This window comes from Ctenopharyngodon idella, chromosome 4, assembly GCF_019924925.1.
Source record: "Ctenopharyngodon idella isolate HZGC_01 chromosome 4, HZGC01, whole genome shotgun sequence".
Classification (NCBI taxonomy): Eukaryota; Metazoa; Chordata; class Actinopteri; order Cypriniformes; family Xenocyprididae; genus Ctenopharyngodon; species Ctenopharyngodon idella.
The window spans coordinates 26,386,547-26,410,145 of NC_067223.1; the positions used below are offsets into that span (position 1 = coordinate 26,386,547).

A 23,599-nucleotide genomic window follows, 5' to 3' on the forward strand; every position below is an offset into this window, starting at 1 on the left:
TGTTAACATTCATTATTATAATGAGCAATATGTGGTCTTCATATTCTGGAAAAACTTATGAGATTAGTTTCCACTCTTCAGTTGTATTTTCACACTCCTCTGAGGTAACACATCCTGTGTTATTAAACTGTTTCCCAGAATTAAAGTTAAAGTTGGTGGAGGTCAGATGGTTAGGAGGGGCTGCAAAGTTGCCCACTGCTTCCAGAAAATCAAGCCTGACACTTACTTAATTTGTCTTTGTTGTATTTTATTTAATCTGCATGCTGGTTTGGACACAGGCTGGTACATATTGTACAAAAAATGTGACATAATGACTAGCACAGCTATAACATTTATTGATTCCACATGTTTCAATTCACTCAAACCGTATTCAAACACAGGTGAACAGTTTTTAAAGCTTTTCTGTTATAATTCTTAATTTAAAAAAAAAAAAAAAAAAAAAACCAAGAAAGGTTCTGTCAAAAAAGAACCGACCAAGACTGAGAATGAAGTTGTTGATCAATTCCAGGAAACAATGTTAAAATTCAAGCAACATCTATCCAACATATGTTGGCAGTATTGGGTCTACAGGCAAGTTAGAGGAGATCTCAAGGACCATGAATGTTTAAATTATGTGGACTTCAGCGAAAACTATTTGTGCAAATATGCAGTCTGTCCATTTTGGGGATCCCACCAGCAGGTAACCCTGCACACCGGCGCATTATATATAGCAGCACAAAAGTATCCTACATGCTCCATTGCCCCTTCACAGAGACATGATCCACTGGCGAACTGGGCACATGGAGGCACATAGAAGAACAAAAGTAGCCAAACCATGAAAAAGGGCATCGCTGTCCATTACTGTTCCTTCTTGCGATGCTTTATGTTTGTTTGTTAACCTAGTTAATCCAAATGAATTACAGCAATCTTTTTTTATAATCAATTATAAATAAGAAATAATTTCCCTAATTTGCAAATAAGGAACCACATTTTTATTTTTTGTGTCCGTCCCCCAAAGGAAATCTGGAAAATGTTTTGTATTTTTGTTTTTAAAACAATATTGAATATTACAGATAGCAAACCATGCAGGACAACGACAGAAAGCTCATCCACTGTTAGAACCTGTTTGGTGTTTAATAATCAAGACATACAGTATTCTATTCATCAATAATTGTTTTGTTATTGTTTCATGAATAAAAAAATATGTTGCATATGATGGCATAAGGGACATATACTATCCAAGAAAAGCTCATTATTGCTTAACATTTATGGTAACACTTTACAATAAGGTTCATTAGTTAAACATTAGTTAATGTATTAACTAACATGAACAATACATTTTTTTTAATCTGTCTTAACGTTAGTTAATAAAAATACAGCAGTTCATTGTTTGTTCATGTTGATTTTAATAATGTATTAGTAAATGTTGAAATTAACATTAACAAAGATTAATAAATGCTGTGTAAGTGCAGTTCATTATTAGTTTATGTTAACTAATGTAATAAACTAATGTTAACTAATGAACCTTATTGTAAAGTTTTACCACATTTACATTATTAACAATTTGTGATAACTATGTGTGTCCCTAATACCTTCACGGCCAGTGTCTGAACAATCTACCCATAATTATTATTTTTATTTAGTCCCTGAGCTTGAGCAATATGTAGTTCTCAATAGTTAAACATATCACTATTTTGGTAGAATGCTAAAACATGAAAAACGTGCCTTTTTCTAAAAAAAAAAAAAAAAAAAAAAAAAAAGTTACTGGATAACGGGAATGACTACGTCATCTATTTGCGTATATTGCTGTGGCACTAACAATATGCACGCACGCGAATTACATGAAAAAAACTGAAAAAACGATCTGATATACAGTTGCGACATCAAAGTGCGAATATATCACAGTATAATAGGTAAATATAAATATAAATGAACTTACATTAATGCCCGCACATTTACCACCAGAACATGGCAACTTGAAATGTTATCTGATGTAATCAAAAAATATACATGACAAACTAAAATATTTTGTCAATAAAAGACAATAATCATTTCATTTAAAATAATAGCCTTTCTTTCTTTTTTTTTTCTTTTTTTTAGAAATTCAAAACTAAGTAATTATGGAGTAACACACTGAAAAACACAACTATACAGCATTGATCAAAATAATCCAGACAAAAAGATGAAGAAACATATTCAGAACAAAACACTCCTCTCCCTCCACTCACAGCTCTCACAACATGAGATAAAGAGATGAACCAGTGCAAATGCTGAACATTTCTTCGAAATAATATTTTCTAATCTTCCTTTCAGTCTATATATGTATAACTATGTATAAAAGTTAATTATGCCAGTTGTACTGGTAATTTATTTTTGCTATTTGTTAAATAAATATTCAGTGATATCTCCCAAAGATTTTTGAATTTTTGTGCAATTTTTTATACACCTTTTAACCCTAGGATTATTCAGGTAGGGTTAGGTTAGTCCAATCTAGTCTAAACCATAAGATACTCACCCGCCGAAGTCCTTCAGGAATGACGTAGAAGACTACCTTGTGGTTGATCTTTATCGAGGCTCAGTTTGTAGTTATAAGTAAAGTCTCACGGAAGGCAAACGTAACAATAAAATATCTCTTTTATTGGTTAAAATACAAAGCAGTTAATGCAAAATAAAACTTAAATCAGCTTAAGTTAAAAAGCTCTATAACCTAGCTTTATCCAGCAATATTGGAGATGCTCGTTAGGCAGCATGTGAGGAGGCCTTTTACTCCTCAGACTTTTATACTACTTTTTGGGACATTGCAAATTCATATTACTCATCAACTGATCTATGATTCAATCTTCCTGTTGTAAGCATATCAGTCTCTGCATCTCTTGCTTACTAAGACAGACGTCCTTCCTTTGTCACCTACACCCACTCTTCCTCTTCTTCACTGAAGTCTTCATTTGGCTCACCTCAGCTTTAGGTTGCAACATGCTTTCTTCATGCTCATGTGCCTTCTTGTTACCCTTTCAGGTTGGTTACAATCAGTTCATGAACATCTACACATTTCATCTTATCTCTACTACATCATTCTGCGTTGCAGTTTACACAACATTAGCATTTTTTGCAAGCATATTTAGTATTACTTAAAAGTAGATAACACATCATAGCAATCATTAATATATGGCAGTAAATCAAAAACAAGCAAATATACTATAATATGAAAGAAAATACTACCCATACAAGTGAATTATGTGTTGGAGCTGGGTTGGAACTGAAGTCTGCAGGACGGTAGATCTCCAGGAGCAGGGTTGGACACCCCTCGTTTAAACTCTTTTATAGTTATTGATCTAGATATATCTATTAGTACTATATTTGTTTACTTTGGTATTTAAATTGTCTTTTCGTATATAGATTTGTTTTTAATTGACTTAAATTTTAGTTTGATGTTGTTTTCTAATCTCTTCTAGTTTTTTAGAGCTTTGTTTCCTGTTCATATGTTTGAATTAGAACATTTAACCCATAAAAGAAAATGCAATTTCAATAAACAGATTACCAAACAATTATTTTAACAGAAAATAGTACAAAACTTGACAGAAATTTACTATAGATAAACAGTTCTCAGCCCATGGAACAAGTGTGAACATGAGCTAAAAATAGTCCTTTGAATCCAAACAACGAATCCAATGAACATAAAAGTCACTTGGTATAGTGGTAGTGCAGATATCTGTATAGTGCAAATGTTTGTAGTGCAACAATCAGTAATCACAAAAATCTGGATAATGTAAAATACGTAAAACTGAAACCCAGAAAGGTTTGATGAGCTTCATTATTTACACAGTTTATATTTACAGTTGCTTATGGACCAGACAGTAAAATCTGCACATTCTGACATTTATGAGAATCAACAGATGAATCCAACACTAGAATCGCCATTGATGACTGAGAATCTATTCGGAGGAACTTCACAGAAAAGATACAGAAAGCTCAATAGATGAACCCTGAACCTTCTGAATGAAGGTTCTTACATTCACATTTGTTCCTTTAAGACAGAATATACATCATTTGACACATTCATGTTTTAAAATACTTTTACAAGCACATGTACTAAATTTTGTCTTTACATTATTTCTGTAGCTAAATTCATACAATATTCAAACATTCAACTTTTCCACTTATAACCATATGCCAAGATTATGGTGGAGGTAGAAGGTGTTCTCAATTGTGTGTCTGTTGTGCAATTTGACACAGAGACAGTTCAGACTTAAAAACCTTAAATCCAGCATAGAGGGGTTTAGTGAATGTGGTGTTAAATGTGTATAAGTGTGTGTGTGTGTGTCAGAGACGCTGTAGAAGGACAGAGTGCCGGATGACACGTCCACATACACTCCTACTCTATTAGATTGTGGTAAATGGGTTGGTATGTTATTGATGACATTATTGTACCAGACAGCAAATCCATTACTATTGCAGAAAAGACACCAGGACTTCTTATTGTATCCAGACAGTCCCTTCTTTCCTGCTGATTTCTTTATAGGCCACTGCTATACGAGCCCAAGAGCTCTGTTCAGCATCCTTAAGGCTCCATTCAACTTCCCAGTAACAGCGTCCAGTCAGACTCTCTCGACACAGAACCTGAGGAATATCAGCAAATCTCTCTGGATGGTCAGGATATGGTTGATGATCTTTCATATATTTGACCTTTCTGTTCCCCTCAAATAGAATAATAAATATGAACTAAAAACAATAAATATGAACTAAAATGTGCTTTAAATGAGATAGTATATTAAAAGCATATTTTAGTTCATATTTCATGGTGTCTCAAAATAGCACAGTTAAGTACACTTAGATGTCCTTAAGATTATCTTAAGAAGTACTAAAGAAGAAATTTTAGTATATTAAGTACAAAATTAGTGCACGAAAATAGAGCACTTTAAGTACATTATAGAAGTGTACTTTTTTTCCCCACCTGGGATATTATATTATATATTTTGTATTATCCCTCTTACACACCTCAGTATCTCCAGCTGACAGTTTGGACTCTTCAGTCCATCAGAGAGCAGCTTCACTCCTGAATCCTGCATTCCATTGTTACTCAGGTCCAGCTCTCTCAGGACAGAGTTAGAGGATTGTAGAGCTGAAGACACAATTTCACAATGTTGACCAGTGAGATTACAGCCAGCAAAACTGAAAGAGAGTAAAACACAAAAATAAATTCTTAAACTCATTCTACAACTTGTGTTTCAATAATATCAACTTCAACCTTGTAAAAGTGGTTAAATGGTGGTTTACTGAAAAAACTATGGCTGACACCAACAACAAACGTGTAACCAATCAGTATTAGGGGGCGTATGACGGTCGAGGAGACAGAACGAGCAAGAGGGAGATTCATTCGTTCATCATCTGCGCTTTATTTTTCGTGAAGCATTATTTTGTTGCATGTCAGCTGTGATAAACAGACATCCACTCTCGCATTGCGTGTGTAACAGTGACCAGAATTAGAAGAAGTTAATTTACTGAAGGCTTCCAAGAAAGGTGGGTTACTAAGTTTGCGCATATTTATTATTAATGTGGGGGGCAACGCATCACACAAGCGCAATAGCGCTGTATGACAGATGTATCACTTTTATTTAGTTTTTCCTTTTTTATTCAAAATATTCACAAACTTGTTAACTATAGCCTATCTTGAACTATAGGCGCTGAGCACTAAGAGAACTGAGAACTATAGGCTATAGGCACTGAGCAGAAATATGAGATATTCTACATTCATTTTAACTAATAAAAAAAGACTGCAGCTTTCAGATGCGACATTCTTTTCATTTTTATAGTTCACGCGAGGCAGTTACTATGGCATTTTTTTTTAATGACGCATGCCAAGGGCACATCAATGTACTATAATACTGTACATTAATGTGAGAGTGCACCAATGTGCAGCACGAATCTCTCCACAAAACTCGCGCACTCTCAATAGTGTCCTCATGGCTCTACTCTGGCTCAGATATTACGTGTGCGCACTCGGTTATTGAGTGTGGGCACCAACCAGCAGAAACATAAAATGGCACCTACTGTCAAATATTTGAATGTGTTTTGTCTTTTAAATCATGTCAATTTATCTATAACGTGCGATGGGTGCTGCCACCGCAGCTCAGAATCGGATCTGTTGGATTAAAGCCTAAGTTCACCAATTTCTCTTGAAATACATAAAAGTAATGGGCCAGTGAACTAGGAAAAGAACAGAGTAAACTTTATAGTTAACTGCACAATGTGTATCTGATATGAAACATGTCATCATATTTTTATTGAAGAAAGGATTAGCCTATTATTATCGCTTTCCATAAACATCAGTGTGTATTTAACAAAATTAATTTTTGGTTAGTAGTCTATTTAATGTCTATTTAAATGTCTGAAACTTAAAATAAATTTTATGTAGTTGAAAACATTGTATAGTTGTGATATGAAATGCACTGAGCACGTCCATCTCTGGCTCAGCGCTAGCCAAAGCTCGAAAGCACGTTTGAATTCAGCAGTGAACGTTCTGATCTTACCGGTGTTGTCATACGCTTCAAAGGGTTCAAATCGATTGCCTTTCGCCTTTCATATCTTGAATTTTATGGACATTCTAACTGTATTCTATAGGCTTCATCATGCAGCGAGTTGTTACCCTGCATCATATTCATCATCAGTCAACTGTATGAAATGTCAGGTGACCTATGTAGGTCTGGGGCGGGGCAAGTGCGTTAATTGCATTAAAAATTTTAACACGTTATTTTTCCATAATTAATTAATCTAATTAACGCATTACATTCACAGCTCTAGTAATAAATAAAATATACATCACTAAAAGTCAAATAAAACAAATATATAACACATAAATTAAGCCGAATGCGCTTCTCTCTAGAGTTAATCTTTCTTACAAAGTAATGAGCTATAAATGGACACTGAATATGGCTTTCCTGATGTGTTTAGCATTATGTGACATTGCTCAATCAACCGTGTAAAGACAGTAAAATGGCTTGTGAACAATTACATGAGGCATGATGCATTTCATTAAGTTATACAGTATCTTTAAACATACCTTCTGAAGTTCTTTCACATTAATTTTGTGCTATAAATAGTAGTAAAGCGGAAAAGAGTGACAGTTCACTCGTGCTCCTTGCACCAGCTTGAACTAAGTCGACTAACTACAGTGGCCTATTAAGTCACTTAAAGAGTGTCAAAATGGTACTTATATTGTTTACATTTTGTGATAAATTTAACAGAATTTTAAAGCTCAAAAGTTACAAAGCTACAAATAGCTAGCCTAATGTTTTTGATGCTTTATTCATGCATCAACTGAAAGAAGCAGTTTAGAAGATCGGTTGTTGGATCTAAGAAATATATAAAACTCTGAGTTTTAAATTAAGTTCGGCACACACAGAAGTTGTAATGCACATGCAATGGTTAAAACAATGCATTTGACCAGTGCACATGTGCCGAAATAAAAGCCCCAAAAACTTTCGGTATGAATTACACCCCATTCTAATCAGACACAGATCACAGACATTCTAATCAAAATAAACTAAAGATGCATTACTTGGTACAACAAAAGAAACTGCAATTCCATTTAGAAAAAAACTTTTGTGCAGTTGGTATCAGTCTTCTTCTCCCCTCATCTGATGTGTTGTATGTCTGAACATCCAGCTCATCCAGCACCTCTGACATCTGAAGCATGTAGGCTATTGTTGAGCAGTGAGCAGGAGAGAGTTTCTCTGAGTGTTTGTCTGATTTCACAAACACCTGAATCTCTCTCGACAGAGTCTGATCTTTAATCTCCAGCAGACAGAGGAACAGATTGATGGATTGTTCAGTGGAGAGTCCATGTCCATCTTTGATCTTCTCTTTAATGTACTGTGTGGCTCTCCTGATGCTCTCTAAACTGTTCTTTGTGTGTGTCAGTAGATCTTGTAAGAGTCTCTGATTGGACTCCAGTGAGACGCCCAGCAGGAACCGCAGGAACAGATCCAGCTGTCCATTCTCACTCTCAAGGGCTTTATCTATTGCTTCCTTATGCAGACTATGCACTACATCAATAAACTGCAATGTGTCAACATCTTTCATTACATAATGGTAAAACACATAGAAAGCAGCAAGAAACTCCTGGATGCTCAGATGAATGAAGCTGTAGACTTTCCTCTGATGAATCACAGATTCCTCCTTAAAGATCTCAGTGCAAATCCCAGAATACACTGAGGCATCAGTGACATCTATGCCGCTCTCTCTCAGGTCCTCCTCATAGAACATCACATTGCCCTTCATCAGCTGATTGAAAGCCACTTCGGCAAGTTTTACAATCACTTCTCTGTTGGACTGCAGCAGTTTCTCTGGATCTCTCTCTTCATACTTCTGATTTCTCATGTTGATCTGAATCAGCAGGAAGTGGATGTACATTTCAGTCAGAGTTTAAGGGATTTCTGCACTCAGATCTTCTTTCAGGAGCTTCTGAAGCACAGTGGCTGAGATCCAGCAGAAGATGGGTATGTGGCACATGATGTGGAGGCTTCTTGTTCTTCTGATGTGTGAGATAATTCTGCTGGCTTGATGCTTGTCACTGATTCTCTTCCTGAAATATTCCTCCTTCTGAGGCTCACTGAATCCCTGAATCTCTGTCAGACGGTTGATGTATTCGGAGGGGATCTGATTGGCTGCTGCTGGTCTGGAGGTGATCCAGATGAAAGCAGAGGAAAGCAGCTCTCCTTTCATGAGATTTGACATCAACACACCCACTGATGAAGTCTCGGTCACATCAGAAACTTTTTGAGCATCTAAAAACATAAGTGTGATTCTGCTTTCATCCAGACCATCAAAGATGAACACAACTTTACACTCCTCATAAATCTTTGAGTCCAGATTTTGAAGTTCAGGATTAAAGTCCAGCTGAAGTCTGTGAAGACTGTATTGATGATCTCGGATCAAGTTCAGCTCGAGAAATGGAAGCACAAACATGAAATCTACATCCTGATTGGCTTTTCCCTCGGCCCAGTCCAGAATGAACTTCTGCACAGAGATGGTTTTTCCAATTCCAGCGATGCCTTTAGTAAGAACAGTCTTGATCTGGTGTTTCTCCTCACATCCTGTTTCAGGTGAGGCTTTAAAGATGTCATTGCAGTAGATTGGAGTGTCTTGTGAGTGTTGTGTTCTGGCTGTTTTCTCCATCAGTGAAACCTCATGTTCTTCATTCACTCCTTCACTCTCTCCCTCTATGATGTAGAGCTGTGTGTAGATCCTGTTCAGGAGGGTTCAAGTCTCTTGCACTTTGATTCCCTCAAATAATCTCTCATACTTGTTCTTCATGCTGGTTTTGTGCTGGTCTTTGACTCTCTTCAGGTCTCCAGTCTCCAGTGTGTGTGTCTGCAGGACTGCTTCAGTTTTGTCCTGCCTGATGTGAGTCTGATAATAATAATCTATGTTTAATTTATATAGCACCTTTCCCAGGCTCAAGGACACTTTACAAGGTACCATGATACAACAAATAATCAATAAAGAGGTAACAATTAAATGGGCGATGGACATTTGCCCAGTCCAGAAGTCATGGATAATGCAGTTTTATGATATAATAGAAGTTGAGTAAACTTTAAATCATAGGAAAGAAACATAACATTGTGTCATGAAGACAACACAGAAAGTAGGCAAAAAAAAAAAAAAAGAAAAGAAAAGGGAATACATATAGGACAAATACACAAATACACAATGCGATTAGTAGTATTGTCTACATTCTTGGTGACATCCGGGTGAGAAATATAATTTAAAGAAGAATACACATTATAACTGATAGTGTTGAGTGAGCAAATATGTTTTTAGCTTTGATTTAAATTCGCTGAAAGAGGTCATTGTTCTGAGCGCCAAGTGAAGCGAGTTCCAAAGTTTGGGTGCCATGACAGAAAAAGACCTGCCACCATTGAAGATAAACAGAACCTAGGCACAAAGAAGTTCAGAACTTCAAGACCGGAGTGAGCGGGAAGGAATATAGGGAGAGAGTAGATCAGAAAGATAGGAGGGAGCAAGACCATTAAGTGACTGGAAGGTGAGCAGGAGAATGTATATAACACGAGATGATACAGGCAACCAGTGAAGATTAAATAGGATAGGAGTGATGTGGGCACATTTTTAGTGGAAGTTAATATTCTGGCAGCAGAATTTTGAATGTACTGCAGATGAGAGATGGAGTGAGCTGGTAGACCAGAAAAAAAGACAGACACTGTCACATGCCCAAATCACATCATGTGCAAAGAGGAACTGAAAATACAAAAACCTACACGATCTGTAGAAGAATCGACACTGTCACACCAAAACGGACACATAATCATGGGTATTGAAAACATCATAGAGGATTGTGCAGATATTCAAATAATCAATCTAAAAAATCCAACATAAATACTGTTCTTTACAGCATAATTAAAGCTCTATACAGACATTTCAAATCATGGTTCTTCATGGAACCTTATAAAAACTGTTCTATTTAGCACCAATAGTTCTGCTATTGTTACAAAAAAACAACTGTAATCTGGTACCATTTAGGACTATTTTTCTTAACTTTAAATTCAGTGCAATACAAGTCAAACTCAATACAGTTTAACTTGATGTCACAGGATCTAGAAATATTTGAATATAAAACAATTATACATGATGTTTTTCTTAATTAGTTTTATAATGTTATATATAACAAAGATCTGAGGAAATCTGAGTAATTATTAAAAATAATTTAATTTTAGTTGTTGACATTTTTGCCATTTTAGTCACAGCTGTTCACTGTCGAAATATAATGATCCATGTTTGAAATCCCATGTAAGGAAAAGCAAAAAAATCAAACAGCAGATAATTTTTTTATGACAACATGTTTACACGAAGAACAAGTTCTGAACTTACCACAGAATATGCGGCCGTTTAAATATCCAGTGTTAACAGGTTTAAAGCCTCAGAACTGAATCACTTCTTTTTCTTCTTCTCCTTTCACTTTTGTTTCTAGACTGAAATCCAATCACAGAAGGATGCTGTGGAAAGGGGGAGCAACATGAATGGTCATTCCAGATGAAGAGAAAAAAAGTTGTACTTCATCTGTCCTTTCATCAAGAGTTTTCCAAACAGCTACATTATAAGGCACAATTGCATATTAGTCACATGATCAGGAACATTAATCAAAGACCCAAACAGCTTCTCTGGCTTTCGTTTACACTGACATATTTTATAGCAACATTCAAAAATCAGGACTGAAATAATACAAGATAGAAACTTTCATTAAAGATAAAATTAATAAAACAAACTAGGTGCTTGTGTAACAGGTATATAAATTATACTGTTAAATATATGTATTGTGAAGTAGAATTCACACAAAATTGTTCATTTACATATTCCTGATGTAGCTGCCTGATCGAAATGAGTGCTTTCCCCTTTGATTGTTGTGATGTCATGAGCCAACAAAATTTCCTGTTCTGTCTCCTCTTCCCTTTTTTGTTTTGACATGAACTGACATTTGTGCTTTTTTCAGTTGCTTATAAACATATGAATGGCAAAAGTGTCATTAAACTGTATTCAGCATGAACTAGGCTACCATAATATGTGAGCAACATGTATGTACATGTTTGTATTTTTGAGAGAATAACGTTTATGCGTGGTTATTGAAAAAAACAAAAAATAAGTCACTGAAATAAGGCCACAAATCAAATACTAAATATGTATCCACAAGACTTTTGAGTATTGGATGTTGAAGCCTTGAGTTTTTGCTTCAAAATGATGTGAAAAGCACCCTGCATACTCATTCACATAAAACAATATATTTATACAAATTTTGTAAGACACTTTTTGTTTACAAAGGCAATATGCGTGGGGGTGTGAATCTTCATGAATAATGCTGTGATTCACACCTGAGGAGACAAATACCTGCGTAATGAGCCTTTCAGGCAGGTATGTGTGAGAGAAAAACTATTGTATTAACATTCATGTAATGTCCACTCTTAACAGAAAACATGATTTTTGTGATCTCATGCATGCATGTGAACAAAATTTTGTATAGGCCTATTATTAATTACAAACCCGATTCCAAAAAAGTTGGGACACTGTACAAATTGTGAATAAAAAAGGAATGCAATAATTTACAAATCTCATAAACTTATATTTTATTCACAATAGAATATAGATAACATATCAAATGTTGAAAGTGAGACATTTTGAAATGTCATGCCAAATATTGGCTCATTTTGGATTTCATGAGAGCTACACATTCCAAAAAAGTTGGGACAGGTAGCAATAAGAGGCCGGAAAAGTTAAATGTACATATAAGGAACAGCTGGAGGACCAATTTGCAACTTATTAGGTCAATTGGCAACATGAGGTATAAAAAAGAGCCTCTCAGAGTGGCAGTGTCTCTCAGAAGTCAAGATGGGCAGAGGATCACCAATTCCCCCAATGCTGCGGCGAAAAATAGTGGAGCAATATCAGAAAGGAGTTTCTCAGAGAAAAATTGCAAAGAGTTTGAAGTTATCATCATCTACAGTGCATAATATCATCCAAAGATTCAGAGAATCTGGAACAATCTTTGTGTGTAAGGGTCAAGGCCGGAAAACCATACTGGATGCCCGTGATCTTCGGGCCCTTAGATGGCACTGCATCACATACAGGAATGCTACTGTAATGGAAATCACAACATGGGCTCAGGAATACTTCCAGAAAACATTGTCGGTGAACACAATCCACCGTGCCATTCGCCACTGCCGGCTAAAACTCTATAGGTCAAAAAAGAAGCCATATCTAAACATGATCCAGAAGCGCAGGCATTTTCTCTGGGCCAAGGCTCATTTAAAATGGACTGTGGCAAAGTGGAAAACTGTTCTGCGGTCAGACGAATCAAAATTTGAAGTTCTTTTTGGAAAACTGGGACGCCATGTCATCCGGAATAAAGAGGACAAGGACAGCCCAAGTTGTTATCCGCGCTCAGTTCAGAAGCCTGCATCTCTGATGGTATGGGGTTGCATGAGTGCGTGTGGCATGGGCAGCTTACACATCTGGAAAGGCACCATCAATGCTGAAAGGTATATCCAAGTTCTAGAACAACATATGCTCCCATCCAGACGTCATATCTTTCAGGGAAGACCTTGCATTTTCCAGCATGACAATGCCAGACCACATACTGCATCAATTACAACATCATGGCTGCGTAGAAGAAGGATCCGGGTACTGAAATGGCCAGCCTGCAGTCCAGATCTTTCACCCATAGAAAACATTTGGCGCATCATAAAGAGGAAGATGCGACAAAGAAGACCTAAGACAGTTGAGCAACTAGAAGCCTGTATTAGACAAGAATGGGACAACATTCCTATTCCTAAACTTGAGCAACTTGTCTCCTCAGTCCCCAGATGTTTGCAGACTGTTATAAAAAGAAGAGGGGATGCCACACAGTGGTAAACATGGCCTTGTCCCAACTTTTTTGAGATGTGTTGATGCCATGAAATTTAAAATCAACTTATTTTGTCCCTTAAAATGATACATTTTCTCAGTTTAAACATTTGATATGTCATCTATGTTGTATTCTGAATAAACTTCCACATCATTGCATTCCTTTTTTGTCAGGGACAGTGTCCCAACTTTTTTTTTTTTTAATCGGGTTTGTATGTACCGGTGAAAAGATTGGGCACATTAATATTTTTAATGTTTTTAAATGAAGTCTCATGCTTAACAAACCGGCATTTTTTTGATCAAAAATACAGAAAAAACAGTAATATTGTAAAATATTATTACAATTTAAAATAATGGTTTTCTATTTTAATATACTTTAAAATATAATTTATTTCTGTGATGCAAAACTGAATTTTCAGCATCATTACTACGGTCTACACCTGATCCTTCAGAAATCATTCTGATATGCTGATTTATTATCAATATTTTTTTATAACTTGTGATATTTTTTTCCAGGATTCTTTGATGAATAAGTAATGGCTGATGAAAATTCACCTTTGCATCACAGAAAGAAATTATATTTTACAGTATATTAAAACAGAAAACCATTATTTTAAATTTTAATAACATTCCACAATATCACTTTTTTCTGTCCACAAACAAAAAATACAAAGAACACCAGGTTTGTTGCACCTACATGTAGGGCTGCATAGAATAATAATAACAACAATTATGATAATAATATATGATTTTTAGTAGCCTAATCTGCACAATGATAAAGGCAATGATGATTAGCATTGCATTATAAATATAATCTATTATTATGAAAATACCCGACATGGCTTGAAGAACACATATAAATCATATATCGTTGCAATTGTGTGTTTACCGTCTCCAAAACAATAAGCTTCAATGAAGCGACTCAATGTTCCTTCGTTACTAGTTCTAAAGTGACGTTTTAAAATTAGTAACAGAGGCTTGGGCTCAACTGTTAAACTGTCAACTTGAGATTTGAATCAATGGCGGAAGGAAGTAGTTGTGCACAAAAGAGGGTTTTTAAAGACACTTTGTTGTTATTTCTCATTCATTTACATGCTCATGCCGTCGAACTGTTGTATAAACGCAATGGCACACTCGTAGCCGTGCGATATGGTTGTATATCGGCATGCTGTGATTACCTATGGCCGAATCACAGCTGTGCTGATATACAGCCATGTCGCACGGATACAAGTGTGATATTGCTCATTTATAGGCCTATCCATTTCTGATAATTCCAGCTTGCTATGGTCGTGCAGGTTTTTTACGCATTTAACTCGTGGCCATGAGAAATAGGTGTCGTACCCTCAACATAAAGAAGTCGTGGCCACAAGAAAAATATGTAGTTCCCTCAACATAGAATCTCAAGGTCACGACTTTACATCATGTGTAAACTTATCATGTTCCCACGAGTTAATATGTCGTGGCCATGAGAAAAATAAGTGAACCAAACATGTCCCCTCCTGGTCACATAGCAGCGGATGAGGTTAAAGCCAAATGGGAAAACTTACGAGATAGGCAGTGTTAGGTGTGAAGGGCCAGAAGACATAAATTTACCTACTAATTTTGAGGTGTTAAACTGAATAAAATATAAGAGGACGCTTCTATACAACCTTAGAAATTAGAGGGTGTCTCCCACAACTGCTCAATATTTGAAACTTTAGCAAAGGAGATGGTCAGGTGTGGCCATTGGGGATTCACATACACATGACAAAAGCAAATAAAAAGCCTCAAGGCAAAGTGACAGATGCAAATAAATGACATAAAAATAAGTGGAGTGTAGGAGCATCCACTGGTCAGATGTGTATTTGATATGAGACATATTTAAAAAGGTTAACAGCCTAACCAGAAAGAGAAAAAAAAAAAAAAATGAGCAGAGATTTAGTCCACATTAAGCTCCAGTGTGAATATAGCCTTTATTTGACACACATATATATATATATATTGTCTTGTGCCATTTTAAATTGTCAAGCCATTTAAAACTCCACAATAACAAAAATAGTGTCTCACATCTGCATGATTTTTCACTTATCTGTATGTGTTGCTGAAACTATTTCAGCTCCAGAGTTTTACTTGGCCATCATCGAGTCTGTTCATCTATAACCGTCTGGTTTGGTTCAGCTACCAAATCAGACATCAGGAGACTACAACGTACATTCAGGACGGCTGAGAAGATTATTGGTTCTCCACTGCCTACCCTCCAAGATCTTTACACCTTCAGAATGAGAAAATCAGCCAGGAACAGCAAGGCACAAGTTTTTTCCCGCAGGCTATATTTAGCCTGAACAATTAAAAACTAATACTGAAACTAAAAATTGAACATTTGTAAATTACATAAACTGTACGCTTGCAAGTCACATCTGTTCATTCATTAAAACGTTTTTTTCTCTATATTTCTACTACTGTATTATATCACATTATTTAAAATTTTTGTTTCTTCTATTATTGTTATATTTAATTTCTACTGTGTAATTCCCATGTATGTCTGCACCATGTCTGTACTTTCTTCTACACTAGAAGCTCCTGTCCCCAAGACAAATTCCTCGTATGTGTAAACATGCTTGGCAATAAAGCTCTTTCTGATTCTGAAGTGTGACAGCAAAAGAAAATTGATTACATTTATAAAATTGCACTTCAAATTAAACTGTTTGGTCCGGAGTGAATGTCCAAATGAATTGCTCCTTTTTCTAAACCTCTTCCCACATCGAGGAACATTGCACTGTATTTTCAGAATGAGTTCGCAAATGACGTTTCAGGTCTCTTTGATATGTGAAACACATCTCACACTCAAGACACGTGTAAGGCTTCTCTCCAGTGTGAACTCTTATGTGCGTCTGAAGGTTTCCTTTAAATCTGAAGCTCTTTCCACACTGAGGGCAGGTGAACGGCTTCTCTCCAGTGTGAACTCTCATGTGAACCTCACGGTTTGTTTTGTTTGAGAAAGTCTTTCCACAGTGATGGCACATGCAAGGCTTCTCTCTGGTGTGAATTTTTACATGATTCTTAAGATGATTTCTGTCTGTGAAACTCATTCCACACTGATGACATATGCAACAGTCCTCACTTGAGTGAGTCCTCATGTGCTTATTAAGGGATATTTTGTGTCTGAAACTCTTTCCACACTGATCACAAGTGAACGGCTTCTCTCCAGTGTGACTATTTATATGATACCTTAGGTTTAGTTCTGTCGTGAAGCTCTTATTACACAGTTGGCAGATGTAAGGCTTCTCTCCAGTGTGAATTCTCAAGTGCCTGTTAAAGCTTCCTTTTTGAGTGAAACCGGTTCCACACTGTTGGCAGGTGTAAGGCTTCTCTCCGGTGTGAACCGTCATGTGGCCTTTAAGGATTCCTTTTGTAGTGAAACTCTTTCCACACTGTTGGCAGGTGAAGGGCTTCTCTCCAGTGTGAATGTTCAAGTGGGCTTTAAGGGTTCCTTTTTTAGTGAAACTCTTTCCACACTGCTGGCAGGTGAAATAACTTATAGTTTCTGTTTGAGCTCTTTTTTGTGAGGAAGATTCTTCAGTCTGTGAGCAAATAAATGTTTTTTCTCCAGTTGTGAAATCATGATGTTTCTCATGTTGATCTTTCTCTTCCAGTACTTCACTATCTTCTTTCAGTGGCATCAGGTCTAAGGAGAAGAGAGACATATACAAGTTAACAACCACTTTCTTTTTGATAGCTTGATAATTATGTTGACATTTGTGGACAAGCATTAGCATGGTTTATGTCCTATCTCGACCGCTACTACTTTCCTTGTGTAAATGCAGAGGCATCTCAAGCACAAGTATGGTGTGCCACAGGGCTCAGTATTAGGTCCTCTGCTATTCTCCTTGTACATGCTTCCCCTGGCAGTAGGGCTGCACGATTAAAAAATTAACATTGAAATCGCACTTAAACAATTTGGCTTAGTGTGATTATGAAATCGCAAAGGCTGCGATTATTTTTTATGCGCAGCTTGTCAGCGAAGCACGGCTCTGTGATCAGTAGTAAATGCTGTTCCATCTGAAAACACTGCGAGTTTGACTCGCTTATCATGTGTATTTGAAAAAGCAACGCGTCAAACATCTATCCAAACATGAGAAGCATTTATTAACATCTTGTCCAACAAAAGACAACATTTAATGAAATGTTTTTTCTCCAAACTCAATTGATGAGCTTCTGTGAGATGTGTCTTCTTACACAGAATAAGGCAGTCGTGTGTTTATTAGTCATGTTTAATCAAAGCATTTCAATCTTGTGTTTATTCAGCTACAGCGATAGCATGATGCCCATAGGGATTTCCTGGAATGAAGTGTGTTATCTACTTCTGCGGCAGGGCATATTTGGAGTTTCTGCGCAAGAGTGCCCTCTGGCTTTCAGATGGAGCAGCATTTACTACAGATCACAGAGCGGTACTTCACTGACAAGCTGCACATAAAATAATCCCCAGCCTCTGCCAAATCGTGTGCAGTTTAATTTCGACTAATCACACAGTCCTACCTGGCAGTCATTATCATTAGATTTCACTGTTATGTCAATGATACTGAGTTTTAGATTTCCTCACAACCTGAACAAACTACACAGCTCTCCAGGTTAACAATGTATTAAAGCTATCGAATATGAGATAGCTAGTTATTTTCTTGTGCTAATTCTGGCAAGACAAAAGACCAAAAATCTCCACACATCTAGATCCCAATCTGGATGTACCGTTACATTGTTTCCTACAATTTGGTGTTGCGCTGAGAGCACTTAGATCTTTGATGATGACATTTTGGTAGCACTTTATTTTATAGTCATGTTCCATATGTATGTACTTTTAATAGTCATTACAATAACTGGGTAATAATTAGATATTAACTCTGAACCTCAGATGGGGGTGCTGGGAGAGAGGCGAAGACTCAAAATGTAGCAGGGGTCCAGACCTGAAACGCGCCTAAAACGGTCGCATTTGCGCCCAAAAATATTAATTTGCATTTGCACTTATTCTTCCAAACTGTCTGTAGTTGTCAGGAAAACACTATAAAGACTTGAATGGCGCATTTTTCCGTCCGTCGATGTCAGCTCTGTGTATGAAGAAGCTGAGCCCCAAAACCAGCCTGTCTAGGGTAAAAGGTCCAGGGCAGACATGACAGAAGCCACATGCTCACATAAACACACAAGACAGAGGAGAACATGACAAACACTTAAAAGCCATGTGCTCCAACAGAAAACAGCACACAGGACAGAAGGGCACATGACAGAAACACACACTCATCCACAATGTGCCCAAACAGAAAACAAGACAGACAGAAATGTAGGAAGCATGGCTGTCAGGGCCTGACACTGAGCCAAGACTAGACTGAAGCATCAGGATCAAGACACCCAACACAGAAAACTTAAGAGAAAATCACCAAAGCCATACACTCACACCAAGTCTAGACAAACATCAGGGTAGAAAATGGCCTTCTATGTATAAATTATGACCGTTTTGATGTAATTCTACTAACATAACACAGGGGGGAAATTTGATGCATGATCCCTGAAAACCTGAAGCTACAAAGATATTACCAGCCATTATTTGCTATTTATGTTCAGGTATGTTAATATGATAATATTTTGCTCATAAACTAAGGCTCTGAATGTTAGCTTCCACATAAAGAATTTAACAATAACATAAAAACTGAATTCACTCTCGTACTGCCACCCAAATGACTTTCATTCTTATTTAAGATTTAGTAAAGGTGTTTTAAAAAGACAAACAAAAAAACTATTGCTTACAAGACACCAGCGAGCGTTTCCTTATAGACAACAAATATAAAATGTATCACTCAGATTTCACAGTTCATTTTATGCAAAATAAATGTATTTGTTAGATACTGTTGCATCATTAAGTGATAGAAATTAAAGGTTCATTTTTAGTAGATATTGGGTGCAATGTTAAACAAAATAATTGTTTTGTTTAGGTTCCTTCTAAATTATTTTTCCTAATTTAATATGTGACACGTCGTAATGATGAATTTCCAGCGTGGAAGTATGATCTTCTCACGTTGAAGCAGCATTAGTATTTGTCTGGTCATGTGATCTCAACATGTCTGTCCATACGATAACCCGCTCCATGTCAAATAAACCAGGACACTCTTCAAAAATATCACTCATTTCTGTAGAGCTTTTAATAAGGATCAAATGACTGAATTCAGATTTGAGAATGAAACCAACCTGTTTGTTCCTCAGTTTCTTCAAGTTTCACTCTGAATGTTTCTTCAATCTTCACGTCTTCACTCTCCTCTTTAATAAACGACATCTTTAAGATAACAATAATTGAAATAAAAACCACATTCAAACTTAATCTCTGGGTGCGTCTCAATCAGTTTTAGCTCTAGTAGTCTGCGCAATGGTAGAGTTAATGGTCTTAAAAAAATAACACTCAAAACTAGCACTGCAAATTAATTAAACAAATGCAATTTATACAAACATTTAGTATTTATTACATTTAATAAATTACTCTTAGTAGAAGTTGTCATTACACATGTTAGTGTTTACACTGTTTGACCAGCAGGTGTCGTTAATGTTCGAGCGCTTTCAATCACTGAATCATTTTGCAAAACATTTGGTTTCTTTGGCTCGATGTTTAAAAATGTGCGTTTCTCTTGTCACTACTAATCAGTGACCGAATTGCCGTTTGTAATAAACTGATTAACGATATATGGAGCGAAATAAGACTGTTACTCACGTGTGGATGCGCTTTACTCACATGAAATAATGTTCATTAATGTTATATAAAGCATTACGTTGCATTTAGTGGTATATAATTCATTTTACAAAAACTATAAGTGACTGAACGATTTAAACCCTTTAAATATTTAAAACACAAACCTTTCTTCAGCCGAATCACAACAATGCAGGAGCGCGGCGCATCCTTATGACCTCATATTACCAGAACAAAATAAAAGTCCCGTTCAAACGTTAAAATCACAAACGCAAATAATAAAACATGTATCAACGGCATACAAAGTCGAATTGGGAATACATAGTTAAATGTATTCCTCAATGAAAGAGTTTGAACCACAATTAATATGTGAGATTCTGACTTTTTTCATTTTTGTTAGATGCATTTTTTTTCTTTTCTAAATTTAGCTTATCAAAACTATTATTTTACTACTATACACTAAACAAAGTTTGTCAATAAAATTAAGCCTTCATAAGGGCAACTGACTCAAAAACAAAGGAAAAAAATACAACAATCAATAGCTAACATTGTGTTATATATATGTAACGGAGTTTAAATAATGTAATGCTGCGTTCCAGACAGATGGGAATATGGATTTTTCCTACCTCCTTCTAGGAAATAACGTCTGGAATGCCACTCTGAAGTCAGGGTACATCGGGTACAAAATTATGATCAAATGCCACCCATCTCAACAATTTAATTTATGTTGCTCACCTAATTTAAACCATATCTCAAGTGTAGTAACTGATATTTGATCTAGATTTTTTTCTTTTTTTTTGATGCCAGTGTTTTTTCTTTATCACCTAGAAGATATAGGTGAACGCTGGTTTGCGAGTTCTATATCTTTCCATTTCGATGTTTAGCTAGGGTTACACCAGCATACACATGGTCTAATTTTTGCAACATAAAAATACTTCAGTAAATTTGGTAGGGCTAATCCTCCTTTGTCCTTTGCAAGCTGTAATGTTGTGTATCTTATTCAAGATTTTCCCCCCTCCCAGATAAATCTTGAAATCGTCATGTCCCAAGCACTGAACTGAATCTTAGGAATCATTACTGGTAAAGCTTGGAAAAGATACAATAATCCCGGGACAACGTTCATTTTCACAACCTCTATTCGTGAGCTGAATTCCATAGGTAGAGTCAACCATTTTCAATGTCTCTTTGGATGTCCTTATTAATAAAATTGTAATTATTACATTAGAGTTCTGAATATTATTTAGTTAGAATTACTCCCAGCTGTTTGATATGCTTTGCATCCCATTATAGTTTATATTTTTGTCTGATTAGTTGTGATGGGAAGTAATTAAATGATAGAAATGAGTTTTTGAGACATTTAATTTATATCCAGATTCCCCTTAATCTTCCAGTAGGTTCATAAGTAAAGGGAGAGCAGTTTCGGGCTCCTTAAGATAGATAGATAACATCATTTAACATTTAATCTTATTATTGTGTGGTTTCAAAGTATATTTATATCAACATTTCAAGGTATTTAATGTCACAGGACAATGTTGTGAAACAGTAATTTTCTATTGCTGTTGCTTGTGGTATAATAACACTTGTTGGATTTGTGATTTTCAGATGAAGCATTGAAACTTACACAAATGAAAGCTCTAGAGTAAGTTTTGCCAGGAAGACTCAATGTTACGTCACCTATTAGTTTAGATCTAACCAATCATTATCTTACACTTGGAGTATAAAAGATCGGTACTGACGCCAACCTTCACCTCCATCCTCCCCACCACCATCAGGATGGTCCCTGTCCATACCTCCCAGGGGGTCGGCTACACCCCTGCCTTCATCTTCAGGCAGGAAACGCAAAGTCCGCAACCCTTTAGGATGTGAGCTACGGACAGGGCCTACGCCAAAGAACTTTATCTTACAATATTTTGCTTGCTGATTGTTAATACATAACATTGTTACGTTATCTTGCCTCCCGAGTCTTTCTGGTAGAACTAAGATTATTCAGTAAACTCTGCTCATTTATATCATTGTTACTTCGTCTCCTGCCTCTGCTCTTCCCTGACTTTCTCAGCCAACTTCTTGGCTGATTGAAGACTGTTAATACAGATTTGGGTACCAGACAAGACTTCCTGATTGTAACATTGAAACATGCATTTTCTGTGAAGCTGCTATGAAACAATATGTATTGTGAAAAGCGTTGTACAAATAAACTTGAATTGAACCGATGCGACTGAAATCCTAAATGGACTGATGGCCTTCATGAAAGTGATATGTCAAGTTGCCTTTATTTCTATAGCACTTTATACAATACAGATTGTTTCAAACCAGCATATCAATCAATTAATAATGGAAACTTCATCAAATATGAGACAAATTCAGTTTCAGCTGTAAAGCAGCCCTACAGAAGACAAAAGTGTCATTATTCAGATGTCCTAATTAGACAAACACATGGGCCGTTGAGTCGTGCTGCTTGTATTTATCAGGCAGTAAAAGCGCGTTTTCCCAAGGACTAGTGGGACTTTATCCTGGTCCACTTCACAGACGATGAGTGAAAAGAGAATATATGACACTTTATTCAACGGGAAGCACAGCTCGTTCTGTGCGTCATACGTCATTACGCTATTTCTACGTCACTGCACATGCGTAGTACTCTCCAGTTTCGGTTTTCAACCTGACCAAGTGTTTACATGTCCTCTTGATCGGATTACAAAAGGAATAAACCACTCCTTACAATCCGAATGAAATTGTAATCAGATCAGGCTAAATCATTCCGATTGACGTGGTTACATGTGAGTTGTTCATTTTGATTGTCCTACTAGTCCGATTACAATCGGATTAAAAGTGTCCATGTAAACGCACCTACTGTGGTGGACAGTAGGGAAACACACTGAGGTCAGACACAATACATACATTTACCTGCTGTCTCTCAGGCCCTGTTTCCAACTGGTATTATATGCGTTTTGGTTGATTGGATCACAAGTGGACGAGGGAGACACATTCCCGTTTCAACCTGGTATTTTAATCCGTCTCTTTTGTCCACTTTCAAGCTTTCTGATTTCTTCAAAGGGAAGGTCTATGGGTGGGCAAGGTTTTTTTGAGATCTTTCAATCTAATTAACTAAATAAGCTTGCGCAATTTACATATGAACGTGTCTGGAGACTTGAAAAACATACGGAGAGCAGCCACTTTCGTTTCTGCCCTGACAGCCGCAAGACCAGCCAAAGGTTGTGAGTACATGTTAGAAATCAGGAATGAAAAAGAACATTGTCATATATTTGTTCTGTTTCAGTCATGCCTGTAAAGTTCTTTATTGAGTTTTTGAATTTGTTTAAGGTCTCTGATTGATATGTATTTGTGGCAGTGAAGGAGGAAGTGCATTTCTGTCTCGATCTTTCCTGTCCTACAGTGAACGCACATTCTTTGATCTCTGGATAATCAGCTCTTTCTGTGTCTGCCGGTCTCGATGGCTAGACTGTGCTCGCTGAGCCTGTACTTGGTCAGGATTTGTCTTTGCTTTGTGTCTCTGAC

The 23,599-nt window shown here is 36.5% G+C and overlaps 3 protein-coding genes and 1 long non-coding RNA gene across 6 annotated transcripts in view; 1 reads left to right on the forward strand and 3 right to left on the reverse strand.

Moving 5' to 3' along the window:
- LOC127511131 (tripartite motif-containing protein 16-like) overlaps window positions 1-23,599 on the forward strand; it is a 163,417-nt gene that overhangs the window by 43,988 nt on the left and 95,830 nt on the right. The window lies entirely within an intron of this gene.
- LOC127511293 (uncharacterized) lies at window positions 2,596-11,758 on the reverse strand. Its single transcript, XR_007929974.1, has 3 exons — window positions 10,864-11,758; window positions 4,975-5,148; window positions 2,596-4,596 (listed from the first exon to the last, which is right to left on the reverse strand). It is a non-coding gene; the product is annotated as an uncharacterized LOC127511293 (long non-coding RNA).
- LOC127511259 (NACHT, LRR and PYD domains-containing protein 6-like) lies at window positions 8,384-10,379 on the reverse strand. The gene has a single exon (XM_051892074.1). It carries the CDS (start codon window positions 9,151-9,153, stop codon window positions 8,401-8,403), a length of 753 nt encoding a protein of 250 aa, XP_051748034.1. The 5' UTR covers window positions 9,154-10,379; the 3' UTR covers window positions 8,384-8,400.
- LOC127511213 (gastrula zinc finger protein XlCGF8.2DB-like) lies at window positions 15,325-20,306 on the reverse strand. The gene is made up of 3 exons (XM_051891965.1): window positions 20,254-20,306; window positions 19,597-19,681; window positions 15,325-17,050 (listed from the first exon to the last, which is right to left on the reverse strand). Exons 2-3 carry the CDS (start codon window positions 19,679-19,681, stop codon window positions 16,110-16,112), a joined length of 1,026 nt encoding a protein of 341 aa, XP_051747925.1. The 5' UTR covers window positions 20,254-20,306; the 3' UTR covers window positions 15,325-16,109.